Raw genomic sequence first — 21,254 nt, 5'->3', positions numbered from 1 at the left:
TAGTCTGAGAATGTTCAGCTTGGCACAGTTTGTGATCCCCTGGCATGGGGATTTCTCATGGTCTCCTGTGCACAAATTGGCTGCTGCATCACTTACACAACATACAATTACTGCATTTTGTAGTACATCCTGTGGAGCGCTTTTGGACATCTTCCCGACATAAAAGGCACTAAATCAAATGTAAGGATTATTATTATTAACACAATAGTTTGCTTTGGAGGAAATATGCTTAATATTGTGGAATATATTTCAGTCTAACATATGACTTAGTCCTTATGTTGTTTCTTGGGTCATCATCTTATGCAACCATGAAGATCTGAGAGTTTTGCACTTTTGCTCTGGTTGTTAGTTCTCAGCTTTGAATAAATGCCCACCTCAGTTAAGACAAAAATGTCCCAGCTGACTGCTCAAACTAAATAGCTCCCACAAAGTACCTCACTTATTAATACAGTAGTTGTTACAAAAACAATTGTGACATGATTGTTTTGAAAAAATGTAAGATAGATATATTCACAACTCACTGTACAAAATGCACTCAGGATTTGAAACTTGTTCAGAAAATATAAAATGGAAAAATACTTTAGAGGCCAGATTCCGTGCTTTTACACTAATCATCATCCTTGAGATTAAAGAGAGATAAATTTGGTTTTGTGTGGTTGTTTGAAGTCTCTACCCACATAGTCCAAGGTTAGGGTTGATGTAAATAGTTTTCTTGTAGTCATTTGCTGCTAGCTCTCTTTATCATTGCTAATACAGTCATTGCTGTTCCTCCCTTCTTTCTGCTACACCAGTAATGGCAGATCTGACCCATTTTCTACTGTGGAAACATTAACTATGGATGAAACAGCATCTTGCTGCTGTCAACAGTAAACCACAAAATAAAATAAAATTAATAAAAGTGGCACAATTTTGATGTCTAAAATGTATTTGTTTACTTTGTTCTTATATTTTATACAAATCTATTAGGTAGCTGGATTCATAATACTGTATATGTACTTGCTTGGTATGGAAGTTCATATTTAGGAAGGATTTCATGAAACTAAACTGAAGATGCATATGCCTTTATGCATTATCAAATTTAATTAAAATAAATTCTCAAAAAAATTATTATAGAATTAGCCCATACAAGTGGGAAAAAGCGATAGGCCAACTTTAACAATGAGTTTATAGTATGCTTCGTGTTATCCAGTTTCTGTTTCACTGACAACCACAAATATCAAAGAAAATGTTATAAAACGTTATATTTTCCATTAACAAGAGGCTTCTATTTGTATGACCTCTGAGTGGTTCAGACAATGGTGCCTCTGGAGTGGTTTAAATAATTGGAAGCATACTGTCATTGAAAGTTCGTGGCTTATACATTTTAATAACTCAATCAATTCTCAGGACTCAAAGTCTTCACCTTTTCACTCAGGCGAATATATTTTAAGTTTTACTTATTAATGTTTAACCTATGAAGGATTACAAAAGACCCATCTCAGTATGTAGATGTTTATACAGAATATTTAACACTTTCTTAAATGAATGCCTTATTCAGGAACATCTCTTCAAAAAAAATGAAATAAGCTTGCTTTATTGGTGAGTGCTGTGAAAATATGGTTACAAATTCACAACCAAATTGTTTTTAGATGAGTGAATGAACACGGCTTTGTTTTAAGATTCAAACATACCTAGTTTAACAGACTTGACACTATGATGTTGGGGTTTGAAAACCCAAACTGCATGTCCCTGTGTTAAATCTGGCTTCTATTGTGCGCCTGAAATTGTTGAATTCGCTGATAGAATCATGAAAATTTTGGTATCGGAGGCCTCTTTTGCAGCTTGAGCTTGCTTTCCGATCCTTTGGTAGGAGTTTTCAGGTTTGGTTCAGGTGGGACATAGCCCCACAAAATGTTTGAGATTGAGATTTTTTTTTGCAAATTTATTAGTACACTTTTAGTCAGAAAACTGACATCCCCATTAGTGCAGCAGCAGTGTCTTCTTCTCGGGAGCAACTCATCTTGTGAATCCCATCTCTGACATCACTGTCTCTAAGGCTTTCTTGTCAGATATGAATGACTACACAGGTCATAGATACTATGCCAATTAATACTATGCCAGTCATTTTTTTAATCTGTTATAGTCGATGAATGGTACAGCAGACAGTGAAGATGGTGCAGCAAGGAAAGGGCAGGATAACTTGGCACCCAATATTTCAGAACTCTCTTGTTTGGCTTAAAATATATACACATATCAAACTAACAAAAGAATCAAAACCGGGAGAGCAGAAACTGGAAGGCTCTCAGTTAATTCTAACATGAAAAGTTGACAATTTGACCATGTATGAATCTCGTTTGCATGCGCCAGTGAGGGGACAGTTTGACATAATAGAAAAGATATTATTAAAGCAGCTTCTATTTCTTACTTTTCTGATACTCAACCATTTGTCTTTAGCTCTTACAACCCACTGTCAGTCTCCAAGCTGCTTTATACTGTTCATTCCAGTGCCAACTGCAGGTTAACAGTGATTTGAATGCCAAATTCAGGATTAACTGCTCACTTCCTTTGATATGGGGGAGTGAAGAAAGCATACAGTGTTTATGCACTAAAATAAATGCACAGATCAGTTCTGGTCTTTTTAATTGAGAAGAGCTGATGGGACAGTGCGTTTCTTTCACTCAGCAAAAGTTGGAATGCACCCTCAGCCCTGCTGATGGCAGATATTCAGTTCTTTGAAATTACTTTACCATTAATTAATCCATTTATTTAGTTATTATGAGGATCAATGCGTAAGACATTTATGGTTAGCAAAAGAAGTAATAACTGAACTCTATTATCTTATCAGGCTTTAAGCAGAAACACTGAGAGCTGTTAGCACAATTCTACTAGTGGAGGCTAAGATTACAGTAGCATTCATGTTTCTGGTTCCTTACAAAAGTCCTGTTGGGGTCAATGGACAATGGGGAACGTTGGTCAGACTGTCACCGCCTACAGATCAGTACAATGTTACCAACGCAATGTACACTAAGACGACCTGGCACATTATTTAGCTAAAGGTGCAGTACCAGGTGAAATGTCATCATAAGTCTTATAGAATTTGAAATGTTTCTAACATACCTACAGGCCCACTGTAATGCAATGCTATTGCTTTATTTTCCTGCATCTTTTCAAATCACATGTTGCACGCACCTCCCTCCTTTTCATACTGGTGTGGGTGGAGGACTACTGTACTCCAACAAAGTATGAGCTCATGCCACCCCATCACAGTGTTCTCATGGATTTGCAGGTTTTTGATTAGACATTTTGCTGCTGTTTTTGAATCAGTTTCTCGTAGAATAAGGCAGTCCAAAGTTGTACGATCAGAGCTCTAACAATTTATAGGCCTCAGATGCCTCAATAGCAGCAGCGCCAGCAACTTGAGTCCTGTAGCTCAGTGGTTAGAGCACTCGCTTTGCAAGCGAGAGACCTGAGTTCAATTCCAGGCAGGGCGAAACCTTGGGCAAGTTTCCTTACTCCACACGCCTAATAATAATCCCTCCAAAAACCCAAAACAATAATAAATTGGTCATTTTCAATCTACGACTGTTTGTGGGACATTGCTGTGCGCAATTGGCTGCCGCGTTTGCCCACAAATATACAGTCAATTCACTTTACAGTGTGTTCTGTGAAGCGCTTTGGGACGTCCTCCCGACGTGAAAAGCGCTATATCAAATGCAAGGATTATTATTATTATTATTATTATATAGTGCCTTTCACTCCGGTTAGCATCCCAGAATGCTTAACAGTGGCGGAGTCTGACATCAGTACGGGGAGCGGGAGGGGAGAGGTGATCAAAAAAGAAGATCTTTAGGCAGGATTTGAAAATGAGGAGGGAGGGGGCAAAGCAGAGGGATTGGGGGAGAGAGTTCCAGAGCTTCAGGGACGATAGTGGAGCGGATGGAGCGAGGGACGAACAGGAGGCCGGAGCTGATAAAGCGGAGGCAGCAGGTGGTGGAGTGGGAGGTGAGCAAATCAGAAAGGTTAGGAGGTATGAGGGCATGAAGGGATTTGAAAACGAGTAAGAGGATCTTGAAGTCGATTCGTTTGGAAATTGGAAACCAGTGTAGCCTGGCAATGACTGGTGTGATGTAGGGTCCAGAGTTTTATGCGGGTTAATATCTGGGCAGTGGAGTTCTGAATTAATTGTATTTTGTATTTGGTGGAACTGAGACCAGCGAGGTAGGGATTTGGAAAGTTTCCTCCTACTCCTCCTCCCCCCACCCTCGCCCATTAATTTCTGCCCACAAATATACAGTCAATTCACTTTACAGCATATTCTGTGGAGCGCCTTGAGACGTCTAGAAGATGTGAAAAGCGCAATATCAAATGCAAGTATTATTAATATTATTCCTTCTTGCCGACATTCAGCTGCAGCAAATGTGCGCCCATCCAGGCTTTGATGTCCCTCAGGCAAGCTGACAGTTCATCAGTGGACTGGAAGACGCAGCTGGAGGAGAAGTAGATTTGGGTGTCATCAACACACATGTAGAAGTTGACCCCATGTCTGTGGATGACGTCCCGAAGAGGGAGCGAAATGATGAAAAGGGGACCAAGAGTAGACCCTTGGGGTACACTGCAGGTGACCGGGTGGGAGCAGGAGGAGAAACCGTTTCCTGCGATAAATTGTTGGCAGTTAGTCAAGTAGGACTCGAACCATCTGAGTGTGATCCCATTAAGGTGAATGAAGGAAGAGAGGCAGTGGAGGAGGATGGAGTGGTTGACTGTCGAATGCAGTGGAGAGGTTAAGGAGAATGAGGAGGCAAAGAGAGCCCTGGTCACAGAGTCATTTGTTACTTTGATGAGTACTGTCTCTGTGCTGTGAGCAGGGCAAAAAAATTGGACTGGAGGGGTTTGAGGAGGGAGTGGAGGGAGAGGTGTGAGCGAAATTGATTGGCAACCACACGTTCCAAAACTTTGGCTAGGAAAGGCAGGTTTGAGATGGGTCTAAATTTGTGAAGTTGGAAGGATCAAGGATGGGTTTTTTTAAGGAGAGGAGTGATAACAGTGATTTTGAGGGGAGTGGGACAGATCCTGAGGAGAAAGACTTGTTTATTGTATCAGCTAGTAGTGGACAGAGGAGGGGCAGTTGCGTAACCAGAAGCTGGGTGGGAAGAAGCAGCAAGTGGTGGGCTTCATTTTGATGATGGGGGGAGGAAGGGGAAGCAGGAGAGATGGGGGCAAATGAGACAAGGAGAGGGTGTTGAGGGAGGCATGAGTGGGGTGGGGGGAGGAGGAGAAGGAGTTTAGGCAGTTTAGAAGTGTGAAATGTTCATTATTATATTCGCTTTATCATTTTTCATAACTGCAGAAAAATTCACACTTTACAGTCAGTCAGTACAGTCAAACATTGTGATTTTTTTAGCATTTTTACTCTTGTATTTCTCAATAAAAAAATGTCAGATCCATACAACTGGTATGATTGTAGGTTTAAAAAAAAACTGATAACTATGACAATGAATACCATATACAAATCTAACATATCTAACATATGTCGGTACAGTGCAGTGAAAAAATAAGCTTGTGTGTGCTACTTTACTAAACATTTCATTATCATTACAGTAAATTACAGCAGGAGAAATGTTAATGTAACTTTTAATTAGATGTGCAGTTTGTCCAAAAATATGTAAAAATTAATATGCAACCCCAAAGTGTCATTTTGGTTACTTTGAGGCATTGTCATGGAGACAGGTAGCGGAGGTCACTTCAGCAGAGCAGTCTACTTATCTCATCCACATTTTGATTTCAATATGGTAAATGTCAAACCAGGTTCACGTTGCTAATGGCAGAAAGGGGAGATGAGGAATACATTTGAAAACTGTACAGGGCCAGAAAATAACTAGGTTACATTATTGTACGTTACAAAACCTTCAAGCGAAATATAATTTAAGAATGAAACACTTCACACTTCAATGTTAACTGCCATCTAGTGATTCACTGTTTGCAGATTCATCTGAGCTATTGCAAAAGTAACGGACAGTTTCTTAATTCAACACGCCATAAAGGAAAGTAAGACCCAGCACCTGAATAAAAATCTGAAGAAAGGAGCAATCTAGATTGACTGAATTCTTCTATTTCATTTCTTCATCCTCATGTTCCTTTTTGTAATTCCCTGCAGTGGATTTTCTGGATTATTACAATCCTCTAGAAATTCAACCTGCTGAAGTCATATCCAGCATGGAATTAGCTAATTAATTCAGAGCTGAGTGCAGCAGACCAGATTGAAATGACTCTGAACATAGTGTTTCAGTGCAAAATAATTACTGTACAATTATACATCCATTCCCAAGTGACGGCAATTAAGAAAAGTAGACTCTTTTGCCATCGTGATTTATACAACAGCTGTTTTGATAAATCTCGTAAAATTATTTTTTCTAAAAGTTATCAGACTCCAATGTGATTTGAAATTCAGCACCTCATGATAAGATCATGACTAGAAATTCTGTCTCCCCTCAGACAACTGCCAGACAACTGCCACATTGCTTTGCTTTATGATGGTAGTGCTACATGTGCAGCCTGCAAAGTGCAAAGAGCAGTGTTTCCAATACAACTGCTGATGGTGAATTTGCTGACATATTCTGATTATAGAGGGCTTTGTTTGCATGGAGTCACTGAGCTTGATGTTTATATTAGTTCCATAAATCAATCGTAAAAAATGCAACATTTACCACCAAAAAAAACACGTGGATTTAATTCTTCATTCCTGCCCTGAAATTTTTGAAATAGTCACCAGCTGCTTCTCCAGCGCTTAGAAGCAACACATGCAACACAATGGAAATTATTACCGCATTCCTCATGCTTGCAATAAGCTCTATCGTGAAGATTTTATAAAATTATCAATAGAGCTCAAAATAATATACTTCACTGGTTATTGCCAAGCAGTTCTGCAAACAGAATAGACAGAATAGGGAATCGATACAATACTAAAATGATTATATTGCTACCCACTGTGTATCTTCTGTTTATTTACTTTTGATACAGTTAACATATTTTCTCTCTCATGTGTACATTGTTCATGCTGCATTTACACTGTTGGGAGAAAAGCTGCTTTACTCCTCACAATACAGCAATGGATTCATACTTCATACTGTACATCACTGGGAATAGAGGTCAGGAAAAGAACAAACAACTGATTTCCATGTTTTCTGTGTTGCTACCTTGATATACATGAAGAAACACATGTATCAAGGTAGTCACACAGAGAATAAGGATGTTATTAGAGACAATCGTATATCCAATGATCAGTTTGAAAGCTTTGACACCAGTCCTTGCCAGGCTCCACTGGCCCCCAAATGGATCACTTTCAAGGCCTTCCATGGACTTGCCCCCTCCTATCTCTCTGACCTGCTGACCCCCTATCAACCTGTCCGCTCCCTCCAATTCAGCAGGCTCCGACCTGCTCCATCCATGTCTTCCGCCCAACCCGCGCTACCATTGGCGGCCGGGCTTTCAGCCTCTCTGCCCCCACCGTTTGGAACTCCATCCCACAATCCCTTTGCCTTGTTCCCTCTCTTTCCTCCTTCAAAGCACGACTCAAGATCCCCTTTTGCACTGTGCCTTCAGCCGCCCTCCTACCTCTCTGCCCTCCCTCATCCCAATCCTGCCCCCGCACACTCAGGTCCTAGATCCCAGACTGTTCAGCACCTTGGGACGTCTTCCCAACGTGAAAGGCATTTTACAAATGTAATTTTGTTATTGTTGGATTGACTTTGTGATCCTTTCACCCGTTTTCAAATCCCTTCATGCCCTCGCACCTCCCTACCTATCCGATCTGCTTAACCCCCACTCCACCACCCACTGCCTCCACTCGGCTGGCTCCGGCCTCCTGTTTGCCCCTCGTATCCTCCGTTCCACCATCTGTGCCCGTGCCTTTAGCCACTATGCCCAAAAACTCTGGAACTCTTATCCTCAATCCCTCCACCTTGCCCCCTCCCTCCCCACCTTCAAATACCGCCTAAAGATCTTCCTTTTTGATCGTGCTTGCAGTCACCTCTCAACTCCCTCGCCTCCTGACTCCGCCACTGTGAAATGCTCCAGGATGCTACCTAGCATGAAGAGCACCATATAAATGCGAGTTGTTGTTGTATACAATGAAGGGAGAAAGCCTAGTGCATTTTGGAACCACATCTTCCTATACTCACCCAACTTTCTGCACAACTGCATCTCAGCATGTGTCACTGGACGGCAACCCAGAGCAGGAAACCGGGCTGATTTTTCCTTTTCCAATTCTGGAAAACTGAAGACAAGTGTAGCTCCTCCAACCGCACCTTCTGTCCGTTTTCAGCCAACTCATGGCAGCTTGGGGAGTAAATCTTTCTAGCATGTATGGCTTAAGTATGTGCTGAATAAACTTCCTGACCATGGTAATGAGAGGAGAATGGGGGAGAGGATAAAGCTGCAACTCAAGAAATGTTCTAAGAAACAATAATGAATCATACGATCCGCATTCTTCAATGTTACTTGTGAGAAATGTGAAAATAGTAGCATTATTAGCAGTGTGTGACTCTGGCTCAGTTGGTAATACCCTGGCTTCTGAGTCAGAAGGTTGTGGGTTCCACCACCGTATCAGGACTTTGAAGTCATATAGTCTAGACTGACACTCCAGTGCAGATGTTAAAGATCTCATTGCACTATTCAAAAAGAGAAGGAAGTATCCTGGCGAATAATACCTCAAATAAAATTAGTCATTCATTTTATGGGCTGTTTATGGGACATTGTTGTGTGCAAATTGGTTGTCACGCTTGCCTACAAAATACACAGTCACTCCACTTAACAGCATATCCTGTTTAGGTCTTTGAGATCGCCTCCTGATGTAAAAGGTGCTATATCAAATGCAAGGATTATTATTATTCCAAGTATAATGAACAAGTCATACTGGAAGAGAGAATGACCAGCCATGAGTTGTTATCCACATTGGAACCATGACATCGGAAAGTGCAACATGGAGGTTATGCAGAGAAGGTAAAGATGTAGATTAAAAAGCAGGTGGTCATATCAGCTCATAAATCTAGAGTGGTAATCACAGGATTACTGTCAGCATACAGGCTTCACTCGACATGTTTAGGCATATTAATAAGGTCTGGCGTAGAAGGGAGGATTTTGCCTTGCTAAGGTATTGGGATCATTTCTGGAGAAACAGGAAACTGTTCAGGAGGGATGATCTTTACCTAAATGGATATGCCACCAATGTGCCCAGAAAATACACAGTCAATTCACTTTACAATATATTCTGTGAAGTGATTTGAGGCATCTCAACGACATGATAAGGTAGTATATCAAATGCAAGATAATTATTATTATTATCAATGTTCTAGTGGCAAGGGTAACCAGAATACTTATGATCTGAAGCTGAATACTCACTTTTTAGTACACCTTCTCATCTGTTTAATCCTGCAGCAGTTCCTCTTTCTTGGACTTGAACAAAGCCTTAACAAGTTCAATTATCTTATATTCCCTTTTACATTAAAGTACTTTACTCTGCTTCCAGGTGAAAACAATGCGAGTTATGCTAAACCTGGACAGCTGTCAGAGGATCATCAAAATTATTTACTTGTTACACTCGTTCACCTCATCGGTAAAATTAGCATAAGGAACATATGAAAGTTGAGAGCATATTTGTTAAAAACCTAGCCACTGGTCTTTTGAGAAAGTTATCACAGCCCTTTAACAAGAGCAGAACTAGACAAGAATGTTCAATGTCTCTTTTATAATCTTGGTCCTAGAATAGCTCAGCAGTCACATCAGACTCCTATCTGTTAAATTGATTGCAGAGCAAATCACTCAATTTGTGGCAGTCTAATTCTTGTTAGAACAAGTACACAATGAGTTATTAGGACACAGAATACTCTACTAAATAAGAGTGGTTCAGGATGAATCCATAATAGCTTTTATAAAGCTATTCGGTAAGATTTTGAAGAGGAAAATGAAAGGGTATGAGCTAAAGGTAGAACCAGCTAGTTCTTAGAGTGAAACCAGCTCAGGAATCATATGCCAAATATCCTTTTTCTGGGCTGTAATTGATTTTATGATTTTAGCTCCTGGAGTTTACGTCATAAGGTGCATGGGTTGCCTAAACCTTGTCTCAGAATATAGCTGCAATAGAATTTCATGAAGTTCTGTCAGGTTTGCTCAGTTGGTAACAATTTTACTCTGGGCAGAAAGTTGTGGATTTAACGCAAACATTGGGTCTTGAACTCATAGCCTGGACTCACAACCTGTTAGAGGGCTACACAGTCAGAGGTGTTGACTTTTGAATGAGGTTTTAGGCAAAGGTCCTGTTTGTCTGTTTAGATGAATGTGATACTAATCGATTAGAGAAGGAATTTTCCCGGTCCTGGATATTCAGATCATGTTTGTGGGACCTCGCTGGCTCAAATTGCACCACATTTGTCTAAATACAGTCACTATCAATCAGTAATTACATTTGAGATTTTTCAATGTAATGAAATGCTATAAACATACAAGGTCGTTCTATCTAGTTCAACAACATCAATCAATTAATTTGCCAATTTGAAAATGAAAATTGAAAATGACAACGTTGTACCTATGTACAAAAAAGAGTTAAACAGAGCAATATATTTTTCTACAATCATAAGAACACCTTAGGGATAGAGAAGCTGTTGGCTCAGTCCCATCAGACTGTTGTTTTCATTTTTAATTCTGGATTAAATCATTTGGTGTGTGGCACTTCTGAAAGAATGATTCTTTCAACACCCAATATGACGATAAAGTAAGAGTCATTACTACACCCTAAAAGAATTATTGATCAGCATGCCTTGCATGGTAACCAAACTGAATGTGCAATTTCTTTGGAGGACACACACATTGTGTCCATATAGCTAGGCATTCATTGCCTTTCTGCATTGAGTTCTCAGCAAAACATGTGTGCTCCAAGTTAACTTCATTAATGATTCGTTTTTTCAGAAACCAGTGCTGTTCTCTGATGACACCATCTTTACAGATGTCCTTCCTGAAAGGCTGGAGTGACTGAACTACTGTAGGCAGCTATGGACAGTATTTTACAGAGGACAGGTGAAAGATGTGATATTATCAGGACTGGGATATGGAGGGGTTGATAATTGCAAGTGATCAATGCTGGGACACATAAAACTTCTAGAATGTTGAAATAACACAAGAGCTTCCAGTGGTGATGATAGATGTCCATATTTTGTCAGGTCATAAGAGTCGCAGCAGGTGTACCTTAACGTTCTCTATTAATACAAAGCTCCACACAAAATGCTGACATTCAAGCTTTGAATATCACTTCTAACTGTAGATTTTTCTTCCAGATCACTTAGAACTCTTCCTTTGCATGCAGAGATAATTATTACATCACATGTCACCATTTTTATCCAAGGCTGTTGTGGACCTCTTCCAATTAATCATACACTGAAGGAGATTAGAATAGCTTCATTCAAGTTTAGATTCTGGTTACTTTGCTTGACATATGATATTATGACTAGGGTGAATGACATTTTCGAATTGTGTATTTTGCTGATATTTCACACCACCTTTTGGAACATGCTTCCTCTTAGTTTTTAATGACTTCAGAATAGTAAAGTAAGAAGCACAATTTTATCAGCACCTTTGGCCCATAAGAAGACAGAAGGTTTTGATTGAGGCAAGACTATTGCTTCAATCTATAAACCACTTGTTGGTCAGTGGAAAATGGCTGTCAAAACATTTTCAGAGTATCTTGATTATCTTTATTGAAAAGATTAAAATTTTCGATGGATGATCAAATTAAGGCAAAGTGTTTTATGCAACCTTCCCTAGTGATGTGTTTTTCAAAATGACTTCTATTAATTTTGGAGTTATACAAACCTATTTGCATTCATAACCAACCTCAAATAAAATCTAGATATGTTAAAGGAATTGTCTAGATGTTATTAAAATATGTTAAAATCTTAATATACAACCACGTTACAGACAAAATTATAATTATTGCAAAATGAAATTTTCAAAAGAGCAATATCAAAAATATTACAATACTAATTTGAGTTTTATTGTACATTTAACAGAGTTATGGAAGTGGACAGACTCAAAAAAACCTAAAATTTACCATTGAATCAGTGTTTTTTTAAAAAATGACCCAAGTGTTGAAATTTCATACAAGAATGGCTAGAAATCAGTGGAGCACTTAAACTGGTTTCATTCAAATTAATTCACTTTCACTGATCAGCAGGCCTATGGCAGTGGCAATGTTTTTGTAAGACTATTTTTCTCCAGCATGCTTACAGCACTAGCTGGTAGCATTACATGTACATACAAAATGCAGCTTTTTAGGTTTATACACTCAATCTATTTAATAACTTTTGGGAGAAAAGTTTTGGCACTGCTGTCATCAACAACAGTCAGTATTTACAAAATATGAAGCTTGGAATTAATAATACCCCTCAACGCAAAGATGTTTTGTGACAAGGTGGTATAAAGATTGTGTTGTATCTCTAATAATTGGCAGGTAAGATTAATTGTTTAGTCAGTGTCTATCATTTCCCACCTCCACAGGATAGCTCTATAAAGAGCTATGGGAGAAGAGTCAAATCCTCTCTCTGGTCCCTAAATTTAGCTTTCTTCATCTTATCCACCCCAGGAGACTGTGAGTGCCTTCTGCTGGCTGAACCTGTCTCTGCAGTGTTGGAGAGCAGCAGAACAATATGCAGACTGCATCAATCCAGCTAGGAAGCCTTATCATGTCTGAATATTTTACAGTAGTAAAAACAAACAAGGTACAGCATTTTAAAAAAAAAGTTCTAACACAAATGTAAGCTGGTTTCCTGCATATTAATAGGGGATGCAAACCAATACTTTTCATTAAATATCTTTATCTGAAACTCTTAACACAAAATCTTTCCTCCAATGCAGCAAATTCCATTTGAATGTTGTTTTTTCCAAAAAAATTCAGACAAATATAAGTTTATTCTTCCAAATAAGACAAGAGCATGTTCATTGTAGGTATTCAAGAACTTCTTTTCATCTTTAAGATGTCACTCTGCACTTTTCCAACCTGTTTTCAGATTATTTTCTTCCCTAAATCGTCTCAGCAGACCATTTTCTCCAGAACTGGGGTCGGCCTCATTCTTTGTGGAATCCATCACTGTCTTATGTTTACCAGACTCGATGTGATTGACACTGAATGTCACATCTGCCAAATATTGTAGATTTTGAAGCACTTCAGTGAAAACAATGTCCTGTGGTTTCCGAGATCATTCAGAGCACAGGAGAAAACCTTAGACCTTCAAAGAAAATCATGTTATTTTCAAATCACCTCCAAATGATCAACATAAATCTAATCAGAACTGGCCCTTATACTGCACTTTAAATAGTCACTAAAACCTCAGAGTTTCTGGAAACCATCTAGCATGATTTCAGAACATTCCAGTTCTTTGGATTCATTTTTCTCCCTTCATTCAAACTTTCCAATTGCTGTAATTTGAAGTTGAATGAAGTTACATTCCCACTTGAAGATATTTCTGGTAAATTTCCCTCTAGTTCCACAGTTTCTTGGACTTCTATATTTTAAATGTGATTTTAGTCTCTCGCTTAACAACAAATCTTCCTCTATTAATCTTCAATTCCAAAAAGTTCTTTTGAAATAACTTATTCTCATTTTGTTCCTGATGGACCTTAAGAGTATGACGATGTCAGTGTGTGACATTTTAAAAAGGTAAGACTTTTTAAACATGATTCTTTGTTAAGTTAAGACTTCTTTTTAAGACGTTACTGAAAAGAATAGTTGCATGTAGGTCGAAATTCAGGCATGAAATGGTTTTATTTTTATATGTGTATAAGATCTCACACAGACAGAAACTGGAGAGAAAGAATAGATGTTTTGTTTTGAATGGCTCGTATCTGAGGTTGAGGTCATAACCATTGAGTTCAGTCTGACAATAAAATGTTATTTACACCAGAGAACCTGCCCGGTTCTGTGCAGGTACCATGACGGGTATGCCTCCCATTCGCTGAAGGTTTGCATGACTGACAGTGTAGGAGAGCGTTTGCTGCAGAGGAGCCTTACGGCTGATTGAGCCATTACTCCTCACCATGTTTTGCAGAGACGAAGATGAACTTGTAGTAACTACCATAGTCTTGGGTGCGGTGTGGTGACCTCCGTTCATGTAGGACGGTCGGTTTGGTGACTGGCTCGATGTAGCTGTGAGCGGGTGGCGGTTGTGACCATTGTACCGACTGAATGAGTTTGAATCATACATGGGCTTTGGGTTTTGCCAATAGTGGGCATTGTATGTGTTGGACGATGTGAGGGTGTCATTTTCAGATGACCCATCTGCATGGAATGCTTTGATAGATGATGATGATGGTGGGAGGTCATCTTCCCTAAAGAAAGAAAAAGATAATAAGTACAGTTTTTAGACATGTTTACATTGGGGTCAGATTCAGAACAGTGAATGGTGAATCTCAAAGTGACAAAGTCAGCAAACAGGTAGGCAACCAAATAGCCGGCTAATCTTTTCAGATTTACATAGAATTACATAGAGTGTACAGCACTGTATGACCCAGGCCTTTTGGCCCACTTAGCACATGCAATTGTTTATGTAACAAGACTCTCCACCCATCCTAATCCTTCCTATTCCCTCCCACAAACTTCTGTTCCCTTGATGGCACGACATGTGCAAAATGTGCACTTTTGCAATTTCACCCAAAGATTTCAGCGTAAAAGGCAAATCTGACTAGTCAAATCTGGTTTGCAAACACTGTATTGCAATTTGGACTTTCTAATATTGAGATTGCACGTATCAATACCTGCATGTAAACTGGATTAAAGAATAATTTAAAAACCGATTAAAAAATAATATTCATTTATAGTGAAATTGTGTTGCTGTTGTTGCAGCGAGGAAAAAGTTAATGTCTGATGCTATGATGAAGTTATTACAACACCAGAGAAATTATTACAGCATAAGGAAAGCATTGTTTCACAACACAGACATCTTATACATTTCTTCCACAGGTTCTACAATGACCTATCTGCAAATAACAACAATAACTTGCATTTATATAGCTCCTTTCACGCAGGATAGTGTCTCGGAGTACTGTACAATGGCGGGTTTGAACACTGAGCAAGGGAGAAGAGGGAATGGGAGGTTATCATAGGCGTGGTCAAAGAGGTAAGTCTTAAAGTGAGATTTAAAGATAGATAAAGAGAGGGTGAGGTGGAGATATTGACATAGAGACTTTCAGAGCTTAGGGGTATATTGGCTGATGGCGGGAGACGTGTAGCAGCTGAGTAAAAGGGCCAGGCAGAGAAGTGGGGTAGAAGCGGGTGATAATAAATAAGAAGATCTGCGGGTGATCCCAAATAAGAATCTTGCACTTTCTATAAAAATATTATAAGACGAAGAGTCAATTCCAATTGGACTAACGTTACCCTGAGTTGCATAGGCTTCATTTTTGTAAAATAAAATGTTCCTTCAAAAATAAAAATCTTAGTTAATGGGAAGATGTGCAAACCCACATTCTAGTTCTGGGTTCTCTGAAATCATTCACAATAGTCAGCAGTTGAGGAATTAATCTGATGCTAGTATCTGTGGAGCAGCCTATAATTAACATTGAGCTGGTCACTTTATTTCAGGCTGAACTGAAAACCAGGTACAAGGAGAGAAAGTGCAGCATTTTCATTACCGGGCTTCTAACAGTGAAATATTTAAGGAGTAAACCTTTCCATTAAGATTACAGTACTTTTAAAAAAACTTTTGCAAGCCTAAACTTAAAAAATAACAAAAATGGGTCAATAAAACAGTGGAATGCAGCAATTCAAAGCAAAACAACTACATACTGGATGTTGCCTTTTTAGATATCTTTGTAATTCAATATCACTCCATTCATGTACTGCATCACCACAGACTAGAGTTCAAACTGGACTGTATGGCTTAGTACTACAACATACAGTGTATGTAGCCACCAAGCCATCATAAGAGTACTATGCCTGAAATAAATTATGCCCTATTTATATTGCACAGTTAGTCAAGTGGAGTTGTCCGGAAACAAACCAATACTTCAGCTGCAATATAAACTGAGTTCTATAGCAGGCAAGTTCAACAGAAGTTTTAAACTTCAAAAAATTATGTTCGAGAGTTCTTCCGTAAGCTTTTCTAATCTTAATTGAGAGCCGATCGCATGACCAGCTCTTTTGTAAGATTAAAAACTAACCAGCATTGACGGCAGTTAGTGGAGTTCTGTTCTTGCTTCTGGAAAATAAAAATCAGGTTTCCTGTTTCAAAACACTCCAGCAGTAGTAATAATAATAATAATCATCGTTTTGATATAACGCCTTATCATGTCGTAAAGACGTCTCAAAGCAATTCACAGAATATACTGTAAAATGGATTGACTGCCTGAAAGGGTGGCGGAAGCAGATTCAAAAATAGCTTTCAAAAGGGAATTGGATAGGTACTTAGAAAGGAAAAATTTGGAGAGCTATGGGGGAGTGGGACCAGTTGGTAGCTCTTTCAAAGAACGGCAGAGGCACGATGGGTTGAAAGGCCTCCTTCTGTGTCGTGAAAGACGCTATACAAATGTAATTTTGTATTGTAAGATTCTATGATTGTGTTTTTATGGGCAAAACGCAGTATCAGTTTCACACAGCAATGTACCACAGACAGTCATAATGAAGCCTAAAAATTACTGGTTGGTAGCTTCACCAGTTGGTAAAACTGCTAGCAGCTTGTGAAACAACAACAAAATTACATTTGTATAGTGCCCTTCACGTTGGGAGGATGTCCCAAGGCACTGGAAACAGAGTCAGAAGGTCCCAAGTTAAATCTTTTATCTGTGCTGAATCAGCTGACCTCAGCCAGGGTGGCAGTAGGGTACTATAATTGTCCTCAGCATCTAAGATGAGCGAGGACAAAAAAATGCAGAAATAATAACAACCCGGATTGTTGAACCGAATTACTATCCAGAACCCCTGGTGCAAAAATGCCCATGTGTGGACATTGTGCATGGACTGATTGGGCTCAGCTGCAATGCCTTCCACCATCAAATAGCCTGCCAACACATGTTTAGAATCACATATGAAGAATGACCATTAGGACAAGGTTCTGGAGGGCAGCACCCATGCACTGTACCCCTGGAGAACATGGCACCTTCAGAAAAGTGGGGGGAGGAACAAAACAACAATTAATGGCTATTGTTGGTGGGGAAGGGGCCACAGGGGCTGTTTTAAGGCAATGCACAGTGCATTTAATGTTCAATTCCAATTCTCTGATGCCCAGGGGGAAAATCACAATCTGGTAGAGCACTGTACCATTTATCGAAGGAATGGTCCAACATGAGTTAATGGATCTCAGCAAAGCAAGGACAGCTTTAGGGGTGCTGCAAGTGGTCTTGGTTGTTCAAGGGATAGGAAGATGTATCAGCAATGATTCCTGTTATTGATGGCTATCCAGTGACCTATGCTGGAAGATATACGCATTTAGATCTCAGGGAAGGAATCAGGCTTGGTTTCTGATACCCTGTTGGTCCTGTAGCTTGCTGACATACTGTCACTTATTGGCTGAGCTCACATATGAAGAATGAATTTGGGCAAGTACTGGAGGGCTAATGGCACCTGTGGAACTATATCAAAAGCAAGAGTCAGCAACTTCAGGAGAGGAGAGATCAGCAGAAAAAAAAACAATATGAAGATAGTCTATTAATGATGCTCTAATGCAAAGTCTATTCAGCATATTTTTAATAGTCAGAAAACAATAAAAAGTAAAATGAAATCTTCCTTCCCATCTTCTAGGAGCTGCTCAGGGAAGCATGGCTGGTTATTTTTAACTTGCATCATAAATGGTTATGATAGAGATGTGCCACTGCAGCTTTAGTAGGATTTAACACCAGTTGCCCTCTCTCTGAAACCCATTAATCTCCTAGAGCACTAACCGGATCTCATTGGGAATCTCTTCCTCTTCATATTTGTGCTTGCTCCTCCAGTAGAACAGAATGACGACAATGGAAAGGATGCAGAGCAAAAGCGCCAGGATGCCAGTCACCACTGCTCCTGCTATGATCCCAACATTCTGGCCCTGTGCTGTTATAGCAAAGAAATAAGAGAATTTCAGCTTGTTTTATAATCTCCATGTCTGATTTAAGCATTTTCTGCCTTCAGTTTGGATGTTGCTCCTCATCATGCAATGAAAGACAAAAAGGTGACTTGCCTCTATCTACTACAATCTTGCAGGCAGTGCTTTTTCCAACCATGCCATTGAGGGAATGCATTTTTAAACCATGTTTATGAGTGCAAGTGAATTGGGATATTTCTGTCTGGTTCCAGATGAACTGTGTGCGTCAGTTTGGCTCAGTTTGCAGCACTCTGATCAGTTAAAAGGTTGTGAGTTCAATTCCCACTCCTCCACATCAGGACTTTGAACTCATACTCTAGGCTGATACTCTGATGCAGTGCTGGGAAAGCATTTCATTGTCAGAGGTGCTGACCTTCTGATGGAACACTAAACTAAGCTCCTGTCTGCTCTGTCAAGTAGATGTAAAAGATCCCTTGACAGTATTTAAAAAGTGAAGGGAGTCTCTTCCAGGCAACAATCTCTCATAAAATTAGTTTTTCACTTCCTGGTTGCAGGACATTATAGTGTGCACGTGGGTTGTGCGTTCGCCTACAATTATACAGTGACTAAATTCTGTAGTAAATCCCATGAAACATTTTGAGAAATCCTCCTGATGGGAAATGGCATTATATCTACAAAAATTATCTTGTATGCTGTAAACTTCTGTAGTTGTCTCAAATTATTTCATCTCCCACAAAAAATTCAAATATTTTCCAGTAGATCTATAGTTACATAATTGGAAAAATATACTATTTGTCATAAATATAGAGAATGTTTTGCACACTGGAACAAGTCACATAGGTCTTTTCCGGTCCTGTCCATTCCTATGTTCCAATGTAATATTTACAGGCCACTCTCAATATGCAAAGGCTGCCAGGCTCACTTATGGAAAGATTTAAGAATATCATTTGTATAGCTGTGCAAATGGAGTTTGCTGAGGAAAAAATACCTTAGCAGTGCCCTAACTATGCTCACGTTTCACCTCCTATGGTAGGCAGTCTTGTAGCACCTCGTTGAGATTAACTAATTGATTTGAATTAAAGTGTGCTGTGAATCTAGGTCACCAAGGAGCTGGATAGCAATTGACCAAACTAATTTGACTTAGGACCCTTAACCACCATAGCAGAGTTATGACTTTCTTACCAGAAATCCTGCTTGGATCTAACACTACACAACAAGCAATTCTCTCACAAAGGGTATTTCTGTAGATTTTGGATAGCATGTGGGCAATGACAAATGAAGGCTTATGCCACAACATTTTCAAATTGTAATTGGCACAAATATGTTTAATAAATATAAATACTGAGGGATAATAATCCCTCAAGGATTATTGAAGGATAATAATCCCGCAAGAAAGAAATAATAAAATTGGTCACTTCAATCCACGATTGTTTTGGGACACTGCTTTGCACAATTGGCTGCTGCATTTCGCCCACAAATACAGAGTCAATTCACTTTACAGTATATTCTGTGAAGCGTTTTGAGATTTGAGACGTCTAGAAGACATGAAAAGTGCTATATCAAATGCAAGGATTATTTATTATTATTATAATATTACAGACAACGTGCTTTATGTGACAGTCTTGATTTATTTTTGTGCCTCACTACATCAGTGTTTATCTCAGTTGTGCAGTGCTAAAATGAAGTAGATGAAGCATCTAAAAGCACCCAACTGCAGTAAAAGAAAAATTCTTAGGACTAAAATAAATTGTGATGATTGAAAAGCCATTGGAGGAAAATGTGACATTTGCAAACACTATCTCTTACGGCAGTTTGCTTTGGGGCTGTTTCTTGACTGAGAAAATACTGACCGTGTTTTGGAATGGCATTCACCAGGCATTAGGATGGTGACATTTTTGCCTGATTTTTCTCAGTTTTAAGAACTTTAGCAGCAAATTGCACAATTGGTACTGGAATGTTTGGTTTGCAAAGCATGCATTTTAACCTTGTTGTGTAGGTCCAAAAGAAATAGTAAAAGTAAACCCACATTTTCACCACCCATTGTTAAACTGCTTGAAATAAATAGAACTTACCTAATATAAACAATGAAATACCCAAAATGTAACATTATTACTTTACGTAGCTATTGAGATCGAGTCAATCACTGCATTTATGAGTGAATTAGATAAATCAATAGAGCAAGGTAAAGGAATTTGGACAAAATAACTCCAGTGGCAGAGTCATGATGGGATGAATGGTAACCTCCTTTCCTGAAATTTCTATGATTCTGTTCTTATATTATGTGGCTTTATAGGTTATTTTTTAATCAAGGTACTCTTCCTCAATGTTCATTGTTAAATTGCTATGTGTATTTTATAATTTACATGGCACCTAAAACACTGTGGACAGACCAATACATTCTGCTTAGTTCACACAAGGGTTAAGGTGTGTTCATGGCTAAATTCCCCAAATGCTACTGCATTCAATATTCCAATTTCTGTTACTGCCTGAAACATATTGGGAATCTCATACAGGTCAAGCTGAATTCTGCACTTAAGAGGAGAAAAAAAAAAGACACAAAATGACATTTTCTACAAAAAGCCAATCTTGGCAGTCTACTTACGTGTGATAACCTGTAGATCAATGACACAGGTACTAGATCCAATTGCATTAGCAGCTGTACACTGGTACAAACCATTTGTGGCCGTGCTAATATTCCGGAGAATCAACGTCCCTTGCATTTGATCTGGAATGATATATTAAATATTTATTGGAGGTATAATAACTAACTATTGTATATATTATCAGTCTACCAGAACAGGTTTTTCTTTCATCCAAAACTTTCGTATCCCACCACCAGGATAGACCTGACATTGCTATAGCCGAAGAGAACTAATTTTATACTGAGTAACCTATTCATATTTTCCACAAGAATAAAACAAGATCCAACGATTTTTTCTCAGTCTGTTTTCGACAGTGACACATATTTCTAGAGTTTCATGCAGTGCTACAAAACAATATTAGTGTGCAGTACATGAAGCAATGATATCAATCTCAGACATAATACCCGTTCTGATAGCAGATTTCCGAACTGCAGTTGCTTGTTGGAAGGATGATTGTTTCTAACATCACTTTCCACCTTCCCTTCTCAAACAGAATTTAGACGTCATACTAAAATGTCAAAATTTTGTAATTTCATGAACAACCATTTGAAACATAACGTGACAATGTCCACTACCC

General features: G+C 39.0%; 1 protein-coding gene across 1 annotated transcript in view; it reads right to left on the bottom strand.

The window, feature by feature from the left end:
* Positions 1–13,816: 13,816 nt before the first annotated feature.
* The window catches only part of igsf11 (immunoglobulin superfamily member 11), a 110,304-nt gene continuing 102,866 nt past the window's right edge, over positions 13,817–21,254 (bottom strand). The window contains exons 5-7 of the mRNA XM_007903039.2: positions 20,638–20,760; positions 17,896–18,043; positions 13,817–14,349 (exon numbers count right to left, since the gene is read on the bottom strand). Coding sequence (XP_007901230.1) covers positions 13,917–14,349; positions 17,896–18,043; positions 20,638–20,760 — 704 coding nt within the window. The 3' untranslated portion in view covers positions 13,817–13,916. The remainder of the gene's footprint in view (positions 14,350–17,895; positions 18,044–20,637; positions 20,761–21,254) is intronic.

This window comes from Callorhinchus milii, unplaced genomic scaffold (genome assembly GCF_018977255.1).
Source record: "Callorhinchus milii isolate IMCB2004 unplaced genomic scaffold, IMCB_Cmil_1.0 Scaffold4, whole genome shotgun sequence".
Lineage (NCBI taxonomy): Eukaryota > Metazoa > Chordata > Chondrichthyes > Chimaeriformes > Callorhinchidae > Callorhinchus > Callorhinchus milii.
This window is presented reverse-complemented; position numbering and strand designations above follow the sequence as displayed.